Here is a 13,839-nt window from a genome sequence, read left to right on the forward strand (position 1 = left end):
AGAGTGGCTGGATTCGGGAGACAATTTGACACCGAAGTGACCGAAAAGAGGATCTGTACCTTCAAAGTTTCAGGAAATGCTCCTTATTAAATTCAAATACCATGGAATTAATTTGAATTCGTTAGTAGGATTTCTTTTTTTATTTGAGAGTTAGATTCGTCAATTTAACGTGGACGACGCTTTATACCAATATAGCCTACATTGTAGCAAGCGTTAGCTACACGGGGTCTCTGGAGCCCAGTTTCAGGGACACCAAAGGCAGGGTTAGCCCATTGGGTCAGCCCCTCCTACCGGTAGGCCTATGTCAGATAAATGGAGTATGAGGTGTCGCTCTAGTAGCATAGGGGGTTGGGTAAATTGACCCGCGTTCCTGGGTTGCATCTTCTTAATACTGTCACCTCCTACTTTTGCCGAAATCAGTCCAACACACAACGAAAATAGGATCTAGGCCTACCTCTCAGCATCGGCTCTAAACGACTATTCCTATGAGTTGTCCTGTAAAACAACTTATTTTTAAGTAAGGTTAACAAACACGTCAAATTTGTAGGTTATTTCGAAGAGATATAAATAAATAATCATGTTCTGACTGCGATTTTTATGAAGAAAATTGTCACAATGACGCCATTCTTGTCATGTCATGTTGTGGAGCGGGGACGACTTTGATTGGCTGTGATAATAAATACCAACGTCATTTGTTGCAGTGGTCTGACGAGGGATAAAATTAGGCAGCAGAATAGGTATATTGGTAGGCTACAATTGTTACATTGCGGCAGTATTAAGAGTATGCCTATTTTAAGCAGAATTAGAAACGAAAAAAGGTTGTCAAAGTGTTTAAAACGTTTTCCACATGTAAAGTGAAAGAATAACCATAGGCTTCCTTTTTACCACATATTTCCTATTAGAGGCACAACTGCAGGTCATCCCTTGATACAAAAAAATAAAAACGGAACGTGTTGACAGACTTATCAGTAGGCCTAGCAGGCTTTGTTATGAATTTCCTTTTTGACTTAAGCTACACAAATAAGGTCGTATTAAAACGCAGGTAGGCCTCACACGTAGCAATTTATTTGAAATAGGAGTCAACACACCATAGCTAAGAATGGAATTATGTTTTAAGTTATATGGGTTTTCGTTTTTAAATAGTAGCCTACACGTATCCGCGTTCTCATCGGTGCATCGTCTCCGTTTGTTGCCCTTTACGTCATGATGTTAATAATTGAAGGACAGTTTACGAGTTTAGCAGCTGGACTGCCATGGCAGGCAGTGGCCATATAACAATACTGCGGTGAAACATCAATGTCATATGGCCGGACCAAACCACGCGCTGCAACACGGCTGTGTTTAACCCTCCCCTACTCTACGAACACTGCCACAGCTCCAGCAAATCTGTTTTCATAATATGCATTGTCTGAATGATGGAGTCTGCAAGGTTAACACACGATTCAGGCTGGGTTAACTTCATATAGAGGCATTTTAATTGTCTCCATATTCTGAAGCACTCACACAAATGACTGTATAACACAGGAGGTATCAAAGTGTGGGCTTGTTACTAAAATTGACTTTGGGATACCAATGGTCTTTTCAAATGTACATTTATATATCGCATGCATGACACTGCCATTTTCAAACAAACAAACAAAAAGATTTGTAAGAAATAAAATCTGACATGAAATAAGCTAAGAGTTCTGGGAGTGGCAGCTCATGCCCACACATCATTGTTAGTGAGAATATAGACACAACAGTTCACACATCATTCTTTGTGTATTAAGATTATTAGTGTGCAATGCCAATTCCATAACTACTGTCATACACACATCTTCTGCATTTTCTCAGGCCTTTAGTTGATCAACTTCCTAATTGTAAACTACCCAGGACATGCAGTCAGAGTGCAAGCCCAGCACAGACCTATACTACATAACAGTTTGGCTCCACAGAACTTCTTATCCATCAAATTCAACAAATGTAACCAAAAGTAATAACTCAGGACTTTTTCCCTTGGCATAAAGAAAAATACAATACAACAAAGTCAAGTAACTGTGCATACTGTTAAGGATGGCACACCACAGATTATACAGTATATGGCCCTAATGAGCATGTGTATACAAAATATAGCAATTTATCAATAATTAGTAATGTTATTGATACTAAAGGATAGGGATCTTTGGGAGAAAAGTTGCATACAGACACAAAATCATTTAAATGTCAAAAATGAGTGTTCACATATTAATAAGTTACCCTTCACTCAGGATTAGTGGATCCAACAGGGACATACTACATCTGCTATAAGTAGAATTATAATTACATTGTGTATTAGGCTAAAGTACACGACCCCTTGAATAAGCATACTGACAATATTGGTTAACCACCAAACATACTAAATGTGACTTGAGTTTGACTTGCCATTTCTGAAACTGGCAACAGTATAGATGTGTTTGGAAACTAATTAAGATTCTAATAAGACTTAGAAGGTGGCCTGTTTAAAGAAAAAGAGAAAGGTCACCAGTAAAAGGACTGCCTTGGTCTTGTTCTTCAGTGAAGAACCAGTCTCTCTCCCCCTCCTGCTTTCAACCGCAGACTACGCGGCTCAGACAAACAATGAAAGCGAAACAAATGGCTTTGAGTGTTTGTGTTCTGATGTCAGGACATTCCCCTGTTCTTTACATCTTTTTTTAAGGTTATTACACTCTTGCATGCCAAGACTCTCCCTGCTGCTGGGAAACACTGCCCTCTGCTGGATACATGGTGACACTGCAGAGCCAGGCCTTCCCTAACTGTGGCTGTGAGCCCCTCAGAGCAGCTTTAAACTTCCAGTCACATTGTTGACCATCTCCTCCTCGCCCATGATGGCCAGGACAGTGCGGGCTCCAGCCTCCACCTGTCAAACACAAGAGTGCTCACTTTAGTGCTGAGCTATTCTCAAATGTATTAATGACAGGTCCCTGAACAAATTCAATATATCAGTACTAATATTGTGATACTACTGTTATGTATGTAGACAGAATCTAAGTGTTTCCCCTCACCTGGGTAAGCCCTGCATCCTGGACCAGGTATGCAGGCAGACTGAGGCTCATGGCCAGGGCCTGCAGCTCCAGTAGATGAGCCACGTTGGTGCCCTGGACCACCACCTTCTTGGATCTGTATATCAACACCATGCACATTTACTTTTTATCATTAAATGCCTATTATTTCTTGTTGAATTTATAGTCACTAAAAGAAAACACATCAACACATGACAAATGCATGCTCTACCACCATGACACTGTAAAGGCCTTACCCGCTGTGGTCCCACTTCCAGGCCATCTCTCTCCAGCTGTTCTTCTCCTGGAGAGCCTGGTACAGACCAACAGCAGCATGGCCAACCTGGGCTGCCACCTACACACAGAGTTCACACACACACACGTTTTAAGCCATACTGAAAATGGCATCTAATAAGGCGTTCTGACCAAACGTTACACACAATCACTAAAATCCCTATAGCAGTGCAGCTGATAGTAGGAGCATAAATTAACTAAGCAACGGAGCAAAGAAACACAGAACCTGGTAGTTCAATGTTTTAAAAAATCTGGACAATTCCAGGTGTATTGTAAATTAAGGTCAGGCTTTGTGAAATAACAGACCAGAGCAGCTTTCCAGAGGAAGTTGTCAGTGGAGAATCAAACCGTGATCAATCTACAGTAAAGTTAAACCTAGAAAAATAACTTCCTCTTAGGATGATTTTTGTATTATAACACTGCACACATTGGCACCAGTGGACTTACCTTTCCAACCCCCATGGCCAGGTCCATGTTCACCACAAACACCATCTTGAACATGAGGTCATCATCTCCCTCCTCCTGGGGGGTCAGAGCAGAGAGAGAGACACTGAGATTGGGCTTTGGACACACTGCACCAGGTCTAATGTACCAATGTGTACCTGTGGGGAATAAGGCTAGCTTATGGGCACCTCATTCTCCAGCTTGTTGAAGTAGTACATGGCCGCCTCTTCAGCAGACACATTCCGGGTGTGCAGCAGGGCCTGAGGGGGTGACACACAGAGGAGACCGTTTTTAATTCATTTTGCTAGTTTTTTTTTTACCATTGCATAGATGAAATAGCCTTAATGTGCTATTCACTGTCTGTCCTCATACTAGGAACTGTCCCCCAATGACAAATGGTAAAAACTATTTTAGGAATTTCACCTCAATATTCCTCTGCTAAAACAATATGCTACTAAAATTTATTTGACACTAATATAATGAGGTAATGCTCTTTGAAGTGGGGTTGAATTGGAGTTTTTTTTTAAATTTTGCAGTAAAGCAGTGTTCCCATTATATTGTTTATGGGTCACTGAAGTTCAGCAATGGGAGCTTAAAAACAACTTAAAATGCCAATCACCATGGTCACATGTTGAAGGTGTAATGAATGAATAGTAAGATCCAGTTATGGGGGACATAGGGGAAAACAGGGTGTATAATCAAGACACCATTCAATGAGGGTGTAAAGGACTGGTTTCAATGACTACATTATGATAACATGAGGTATCCATATCAGCTACATCATAGAACAACACAATGCTCCATCTTTCTCAGTGCATGTTGCAGTGCTGCTGTCCCACCTGTTTGGCTGCCTCCTCTGGGATGTCCAGCTCTCTGAGTTGCTGTAGGAACACAGGGTTGACCTCCTGGGAGGCAGGGTTTGGGCCAGATTGATCTGATGGCTCCATTCTGGACTGCAACAAACAATACAGCTACAGTCAACACCCTAAACATGGAATAGACCATAGAACACTTAAAATGACAAACGCACAATGTAAAATTAATATCAATGGCCGTGTTCACTGTTAAATGTAATATATATGTTAAAACATAGCCTATCCATATGTATTCATCTGGCTCTTGTAATTGAGACACACCCCAATGTGCATGGCCCTGGATTCAAACATGACATGTTTGAAGAGAAGGCATGACAAAGCTAGGCCCGTAGCCATTGCTAATCATTTAAAGCAGTTTTTAAAGATGCATCTACAGGTTAAACTGTCACAATGTTTTTCAGTCTACTTTAATTATATAATTTCGTAAAAAGTCATATTACGTCCTATTTCAACGAGGCCGTTTTAAAATGTAATGAAGTGTGATTTGACGTTCCCCTTATGTGCTAGAAGGGAATATGAACAGAACAGGAATACTATTTATCTACTACCCTCGAAGACAGACAATACGTATAACATAACTATGGACCTATTATAAAAGAACATAAGTCCGAAAATGATCTGTGACAGACACCGTTAGCTAGCTCTTCTGCGCTGATGACAGTTGTTAACGCTAGCACATGGAAGACGTTATAGCCACCATTCAAATTAGGCTCAAAAACAGTGCAGCTAACTAAGCAGCTTTTCGCTTTAAAGTCTATTTTAGTATGAATACATATTACAAATGAACCAATATGTTTCCCGTTAATATTTCACATATTATGGACAATTAAGGCGACCTGTCCTGCTAAACAGCTACTGTTACAATGTAAGCTACCGTTAGCATTAGCAGTCATCATTCACCAACTGGACTAGCTTCAGTTCAGTCATTCGCCAGTAGTTACCTGTTTAGCGCAGCTAGCTCGACAGCAGGAACAACTTCGGGGACCTCCCCGCCGTTTCTACAAGTCTTTATTTTAACCTGCGACGGAGCAATTTCTGCCTGGGTGTGCAGTTACATTCAGTTTTTTTCCCCGGCTGTGCTGTCTTCAGTGTTACTCCATTTTGGACCTTTGTGTTGGCTTGCACAGGATGCTGCGCGCTGTCGAGTGCAGTGGTACCATAGATAGACTGTAGCCTTTATTACAGAGGGTGTTACGAATATTATGGTGACAATAACAATATGGAAATAATATGCGCGTAACCACATTCATAAACGCGCTAATCGATATGTTAAAACCAATGTATCTTTTTATTTTTAACCAAAGTATGCCGTTTGTTAAAGCTATTGCATAACTTCTGTCGCCCCCATGAGGACATTCTAAGTAATTACAACAACACTGGGACTGTAAGCCTTCGGTGGTAGTGCACGGATTTTATACCCAATGCTGTAAATTTAGTTAATCTGTCAGGGACCGTAAAAGCAACATTAAATTTTTCTTCGCAGTAGAATCAACTGCTAGCCTATATTTATTCTCCTGCTCCTGCACCAGTGGGGCCGGGTGGCGACACCAGTTTGTAAACGCTGCCATACTGAGAAATAATACAGAGAGTTTTGTGGAGCTGGTAGGCTTAATCAACTTTGTGTCAACTCGTTTGTCGATGGCTTGAATGTAACCGACAATCATTTATATGAAAAAGTTACATGTGAATTTCTTAAAATATTTTAACCAAACATTAGGGATTCAATATGATGTTATAGCTACTCTTGATAGGGGGAAAAGAAATCACATCATTTTATGAGTACTTTATTACACCAGCATCTGTAAGAAGTCTCACCTTCTCTTATTTAACGCGTTAAATCACTAGTTACAGTTAAAATCAGTATGTACAATGATATCAACACACAAAATAAAAAACATCTGTTAAACTGCTCTTTGCAGAGCCTGCTCTACATTTGCCAAATGTATACTTCAGTCATAGTTTTCCCTCGAATGGCTTTAACAACACTGAGCCCCCCATGTTGAACTGCAAACCCAACCATCCATGTCTATCAGTCATTCGTTGCATGTGTGTGATGATGCGTGATGTTGTGATAAACTTATAGGCTACATTCTGACACTTTGAGCCTGGACCTTGGAATGACACACTTTAAGGCTCAACTGACAGCAACACATGAACATATTTCAAGGAGGGCATGGACAGAAACGAGGCAGTTTGGATCAGCCATCTTTTTTGGTCACAGATTAATAGGACTGGGTGTGAACCCTCTTTACTCATTAGGTGGAGACCCAACATAAAACACTGACTTTAGTGATAAAACAGTTCGGCACTAAAAGTGGCTCTCTGGATTCTCCGTCTGGCCTCTAGAAAGATATTGTGTAAAAAAAGAAAAATTGTAAGGGGGAAATTATTTAGGTTTGTACAAATTAATTATTTTTGTAATCAACTATGGTGCACAGAAAGTATTGATATCTGTGTGTCAAAGTCTGTTTCCCCCATCAACGCCCCCTTGAATTTGCCTAAACGCAACCAGTTATTTCTGCCATGCCTGACCAATACATAAATATAAACCTTAGGGAAGCCCTATTCACTCCCACATATTTACTATGGAAATCATTATTTTAAAGAGGAAACACAGTTGTGACACAAAACTGGCATCAAACATGTCCAATCATATCCCCAGCCCTACTAACCCCATTAAAGCCGTGTCTGTCTGTCATTTAAATTAGAAAAACATGAGCAAACATTGGCTCATGTATATAAGGTCTTTGTGTGTGAGCACATCCACCACACATGTTATAATCAATACACAGAACAATATGCCATACAGCGCATCAGCATGTGAAGCAGTGCCACCTTGTGTTCAATACAAGAACTGTATAACCAACCATGATGTCAATGCCCAAACATTTCTTCAACGTGACCTCAGTGGAACAAAGTGAGCCATGATTTAATACATTGTTCAAAAACCTAAAAGGAATGTTAAAAATGTACAAAGAAAACAACAGGGCTGACTTACACTGCGGTGCACGCTAAAGATCCCACTTCATTCATGTGGGCTTTTCTTTGTGGAAGGATTTTAGTTTTTTCCTCTAACAGCCTCCAAGTGACGCTATAGTAACACTATAGACAGAGCCACATGAAGAAGTATAAAAGCAAGTAGTATAAAAGTCTAAAAACAGAGGAAACTGTCACTCAGCCGGGGTTTAAGTACCTTAAAATGCAACAACGATTGATTTCCAATCTCACACGAAGGAAATAAAATAATAATCTAAAAGTGTGTGTCGTGTGTGTGTGTGTGTGTGTGTGTGTGTGTGTACTGTGTATACGTATGAGGGCAGATATGTGCTGTGCTGCTGTATGCTACAGCGCAGACACAAACAGTTCTGATTTGAGGTAGAGAGTGGCAGTGACTTATTCAATCTTCAGCGTTTTGCTTTAAGTAAAGAGGGTTTGCAACAAATGTTGCAACCAAGGTGTCCTTCTCAAACGTTTGTCACTTCAGAGAAAAATATCTGAATACTGCTGACTTAAACATCTACAAAATATGATAACCACTTAATTTAGGACTATGTACTAAGATGTAGATTGACGACCAGGGCTACATGGAGAACTGTGCGCACAAACACACACACACACACACAGATAAAACAAATCACTACACACACACCTGACCGTACAGCAGCGACAAGCACACAAGGCATAAGAGGTACCGCTTCATAAAATTCCTTCCAGACGTTTGGAAAAACAGTGACATTGAAATGCTTCTTTTTCTACGCAGTGTGAGATCAGCTGCTGGCTTCTTCTAACATGAGGCTACTGTGGAAAGAGCGTGAAGTTTCAAGTCCAGCAGATGTTTCTGCAGAGATACAAATACTTTTTTTTCTCCATAGAGTGAACAGAGGGACAGCAGGAGATGTGTCTTACACATTGCCTTCCTTCTGTGTCCAGGTTTGTTTCAGTGTCAACTTCAACCACAATCTGAATCTTAAGATCCTGGGCAAAATGTTCCTTAAAAAAATAATCTCCTCGTCTCCAACCTCTCCTAATGAAAGCAAAGGTTGGGACTACTATATTCTCCCATTAGTCTGTTTCAATCAGCAGGGTTCAAGTCTCTCAACTCTGGAGCAACTCTCTCTGTTGGCCCAGGCTCCACTAGGAATTTCCTCTGTCACAAGTCAGTGACTTTGTTCTCCACGGCAGCTGCTATCTGCTGCAGCCTGTAGCCCAGCTGCATCTTCTGGGCCGTGGGGTCTTCCTCCAGGGCAGTGATGATCTGAGGAGGACAAGACATGTAGAATGATATGAGAATAATCTTCATATTACTGTTTATTATTGTTTATTGGAAACTGTCAAAATTAAAATTGAGTGATTTTGGTAGAGAGGAGCAGAAGACATATCAACAAGACAAACATGATTTTTTTTTTTATTCCTGTCAGAAGAAATGTCAATCTTTTTAAACAGACAGTAAATAAAGTATACATACTTTAAAATATAAATATCAGTTCAATTGTACACTAAATGTAGGATTGTTTCATTGCTGATTTGCAGACTGATAAGCTGCACTTCACCGACATGAGTTGCTGTAATAATACAGGGCTGAACTACACTTGAGAAAGTACAAATATAAAAGGCCGTCTCCATATCCCTTTGAGCATGGCACGGATCAAACAGGCCAAGTGTGAGTGCGCGCTTAAGCAGAAGATGTGATTTCTCATAGGCATTCAGAATTTCGAGGTGTAAATATTGTACCAAGCCATCATCTTAGAGCCAATGCCCCGATGACCCTGTGCGTGCTCGCGTGCACACACACACAGACAGCTGCTGAGTCAGACTCACCTGGTCGTAGTATTTGTTGATGTACTTGTAGAGCTCGTGCAGAGCCACCAGGTAGTTTAGCTCTCCAGAGTAGTTCTGAAAACACAAAGCGTCCAGGTAAGATAGGTAGGTAGGTAGGGGAGTGTGTGAGTAAGTGAGTGAGTGAAAGATTGTGTGAGTAAGTGAGTGAGTGAAAGATTGTGTGAGTAAGTGAGTGAGTGAAAGAGTGAGTGAAAGAGTGTGAGTGTGTGAGTGTGATAATGCGTTGGGCTCTTCACTGCACTCACCCTGGACAGTTCAGCCAGAGCAGAGTTCATCTCCTGGTCACTGGCTGAGATGGTCTGCCTGATGTCAGCATAGTACCTGCAAACATGCGCATAGGACATGCAAAAGGTGAGAAAAAAAAACTGTTGAAACTAGATTCCATACAACAGACAGATACCATACAGGTCCTTCTCATATAATTAGCATATTGTGATAAAGTTGATTATTTTCCATAATGTAATGACAATAATTGAACTTTCATATATTTTAGATTCATTGCACACCAACTGAAATATTTCAGGTCTTTTGTTGTTTTAATACTGATGATTTTGGCATACAGCTCATGAAAACCCCAAATTCCTATCTCAGAAAATTAGCATATCATGAAAAGGTACTCTAAACGAGCTCTTAACCTAATCATCTGAATCAACTAATTAACTCTAAACACCTGCAAAAGATTCCTGCGGCTTTTAAAAACTCCCAGCCTGGTTCATTACTCAAAATCGCAATCATGGGTAAGACTGCCGACCTGACAGCTGTCCAGAAGGCCATCATTGACACCCTCAAGCAAGAGGGTAAGACACAGAAAGACATTTCTGAGCGAATAGGCTGTTCCCAGAGTGCTGTATCAAGGCACCGCAGTGGGAAGTCTGTGGGAAGGAAAAAGTGTGGCAGAAAACGCTGCACAACCAGAAGAGGTGACCGGACCCTGAGGAGGATTGTGGAGAAGGGCCGATTCCAGACCTTGGAGGACCTGCGGAAGCAGTGGACTGAGTCTGGAGTAGAAACATCCAGAGCCACCGTGCACAGGCGTGTGCAGGAAATGGGCTACAGGTGCCGCATTCCCCAGGTCAAGCCACTTTTGAACCAGAAACAGCGGCAGAAGCGCCTGACCTGGGCTACAGAGAAGCAGCACTGGACTGTTGCTCAGTGGTCCAAAGTACTTTTTTTGGATGGAAGCAAATTTTGCATGTCATTCGGAAATCAAGGTGCCAGAGTCTGGAGGAAGACTGGGGAGAAGGAAATGCCATAATGCCTGAAGTCCAGTGTCAAGTACCCACAGTCAGTGATGGTCTGGGGTGCCATGTCAGCTGCTGGTGTTGGTCCACTGTGTTTTATCAAAGGCAGGGTCAATGCAGCTAGCTATCAGGATTTTGGATCACTTCATGCTTCCATCTGCTGAAAAGCTTTATGGAGATGAAGATTTCATTTTTCAACAAGACCTGGCACCTGCTCACAGTGCCAAAACCACTGGTAAATGGTTTACTGACCATGGTATTACTGTGCTCAATTGGCCTGCCAACTCTCCTGACCTGAACCCCATAGAGAATCTGTGGGATATTGTGAAGAGGAAGTTGAGAGACACCAGACCCAACACTGTGGATGAGCTTAAGGCCGCTATCGAAGCATCCTGGACCTCCATAACACCTCAGCAGTGCCACAGGCTGATTGCCTCCATGCCACGCCGCATTGAAGCAGTCATTTCCTGCGAAAGGATTCCCGACCAAGTATTGAGTGCATAACTGAACATAATTATTTGAAGGTTGACTTTTTTGTATTAAAAACACTTTTCTTTTATTGGTCGGATGAAATATGCAAATTTTTTGAGATAGGGATTTTTGGTTTTTCTTTACTTTTTTGCCAAAATCATCAATATTAAAACAATAAAAGGCTTGAACTACTTCAGTTGTGTGTAATGAATCTAAAATATATGAAAGTCTAATGTTTATCAGTACATTACAGAAAATATTGAACTTTATCACAATATGCTAATTATATGAGAAGGACCTGTACTTATGGCGAGACACTGCAGGTGAATAGGGTAAAGTGTTCAACTTTAAATTGTCAAATCATATGGTTTTCTTGTACCTTTCTACCATCTGCTTGTAGCGGGGGATGTCTCTGGCATACAGAAGCTTGTTGATGGGAGAGTCCTGTTCACACATTGGAGAGGGGGATGAGAACCAGAGAGAGAGGGAGTGATAGAGAGACAGGAGACAATCAAGCAGCAGCCACAACTTTACATCCATATGAAGCATGTCCCTGCCTTGTAGCATTTGTCGTCTAAGCTCTAATGTGCAGTAAACTAGTGGATGCTCTCTGTCCTAAAATTGCAGCTGATCAGTCTCATCCTGCCAACATCTTTGAGCTGCTCCCCTCGGGTAGGCAGTAGCGTGCCATCAGGACAAGGACCTCACGCCACCTAAATAGTTTTTTTCCCCTAAGGCTATTTCCCTCCAAAATCAATGAATGTACCCCCCCCCTTCCCCCTTCTTTCCAACAGGAGTCTGAATTAGACTATTTTATTATTCCTTTATTTTTAAACAGTTTTTAATGTCATGTCTTCTAGAGCTATGCGCATTTTACCGTCTGTGTCTAGTTTTGGGTTAAGCGCTGGATGCCAAGTCAAATTCTTGTGTGTCAAATTGATACATTTGGCGGATAAAGGCCGATTCTGATTGTGATTCTCACCCGGCCCAGCTTGTGCTCAGCGATGGTGCAGGAGTCCATGAAGGTCTGAGAGATGACAGACAGCACGGCGTCCACGTGGTCCGAGGCCTGCACGTCAAAGATGAACTGAGGGTTCTTCACTATGTTGATCCAGAAACGCAGAGGCAGACTGGAGGACAGACAGCACACGTTACAATTGGAAACGGCAACAAGGATTTTTTTTAAATCAGTATTCATTTGTTTAAACATTAAATAGATACAATCCTATTTGATCCTTTGGTAAAGCAAAAAAAAAAAACTCATATTTGGGGACAGAATGCTTCAAACGTTCTGCCTCGTCCGGGTAGTGTAGCCACTGTTCCTTTACCCTTGAACTTGTGAAAAACGCTTCTAACTGTATCTCTAGGGACATTCAGTGTCTATGTTATCTTGTTGGATCATTTAGCTAGTTGGGGGCGAGGTTAATGCTCTTTCCTCTTAGCTTTTTGGACAATGCTCTTGACTTGAGCCATATTTCTAACATGTAGTCAAATGTCACTGTCCCGGTATTTGATGTATACCATCCTCAAACACACCTCATGCAAGATAATGAAACCCTGGTGTGATTGAGAAAACACTGGATTGGAAAATATGTTCTTGTATGGTATTCTATTAAGGGGGTTGAATCATTTTGAGACTGCAGAAAGTCATTAAAAGTGCCATTTTGTGTTGGATTGGAGAAACCACTTGTGATGGTAGTAATGTTGAGCTATTTGAATTGTTCTTGTTTGATTTGTTTATTGCAAACAGCTTAAAGTTTGTACATTCTTTTTCCAATAAACCTCATTATGATTGAATGCTTGAATCATTGTGACGGTGACTGTAAAGTGAGCAATGTCCTGCTGTGGCTCCTTATATGGTGTACCTGTTGGTCTTCCAGATGTGAATGGTCTCTGGGTCAGAGATGTTGTGGTGAGCTGCCTGGTCGTCCAGCAGATCAAAGAAGTATTTAACAGCCAGAGGGACAGGTCGGCTGGTGCTCAGGATGACTGTGAACAGGTCGTCAACAAACTTCTGCAGCGTGCCCTGGAGGAGGACGAAGGAGAGAACTGTTAACATGCTGCTACCTCTGATAGTGCAATATCATCACTATGTCACTTTACTCTTTTAGCATTGTACTTTTTTTCACTTGGTATTCTAACCTTTTTTAAGTCATTTCAGCTTTTTATATTCTCTTTATACATTTGAATTTGAGATATTTGTATGTGTTCACTACACTGTGAGCCAAGGTAACGAGATTTTGTTTTTTTAAATATGTGCACTGATGGTGTGTTTATTGAATGACGAATAAAGCAAAGTCTAAGTCTAACTGGGAGAACTGGGAGTGTTTAAAATCCATTTTAAGATATGTACCAAAAGATAAAGATCGGGATTACATCATCGCTATCATTATAATTGCTAACTTAAAACATTTTCAAGTTCAAGACTGTGGTAAAGTTGGAAAGATGGTAACACATTGGAACTTCTGGGATCAATAACTTTATCAACAAAATGTAATTTCACTGAAACCAGACGTCCCTCTAAGCTCCCGATAACCTCACTGTATCAGAGTCAAGGTATTTGATTATTATTATTATTATTATTATTATTATTATTATTATTACTATTATTATTATTATTATTATTATTATTATTATTATTAATAATAATAATAATAA

General features: G+C 40.8%; 2 protein-coding genes across 2 annotated transcripts in view; both read right to left on the minus strand.

Moving 5' to 3' along the window:
- Positions 1-1,464: 1,464 nt before the first annotated feature.
- On the minus strand, positions 1,465-5,743 carry LOC307249055 (putative peptidyl-tRNA hydrolase 2). Its single transcript, XM_080025655.1, has 7 exons — positions 5,572-5,743; positions 4,595-4,708; positions 3,944-4,015; positions 3,759-3,833; positions 3,275-3,372; positions 3,021-3,135; positions 1,465-2,875 (listed from the first exon to the last, which is right to left on the minus strand). Exons 2-7 carry the CDS (start codon positions 4,700-4,702, stop codon positions 2,789-2,791), a joined length of 555 nt encoding a protein of 184 aa, XP_079881781.1. The 5' UTR covers positions 4,703-4,708; positions 5,572-5,743; the 3' UTR covers positions 1,465-2,788.
- A 711-nt stretch (positions 5,744-6,454) lies between these two features.
- plxnb1b (plexin b1b) overlaps positions 6,455-13,839 on the minus strand; it is a 110,277-nt gene continuing 102,892 nt past the window's right edge. The window contains exons 34-39 of the mRNA XM_080026242.1: positions 13,047-13,207; positions 12,164-12,311; positions 11,561-11,625; positions 9,715-9,790; positions 9,449-9,523; positions 6,455-8,885 (exon numbers count right to left, since the gene is read on the minus strand). Of these exons, the coding sequence (XP_079882368.1) occupies positions 8,781-8,885; positions 9,449-9,523; positions 9,715-9,790; positions 11,561-11,625; positions 12,164-12,311; positions 13,047-13,207 (630 nt within the window). The 3' untranslated portion in view covers positions 6,455-8,780. The remainder of the gene's footprint in view (positions 8,886-9,448; positions 9,524-9,714; positions 9,791-11,560; positions 11,626-12,163; positions 12,312-13,046; positions 13,208-13,839) is intronic.

The sequence above is a fragment of the Ammodytes marinus genome, assembly GCF_949987685.1.
Source record: "Ammodytes marinus genome assembly, chromosome: 4".
In the NCBI taxonomy this organism is placed as follows: Eukaryota; Metazoa; Chordata; class Actinopteri; order Uranoscopiformes; family Ammodytidae; genus Ammodytes; species Ammodytes marinus.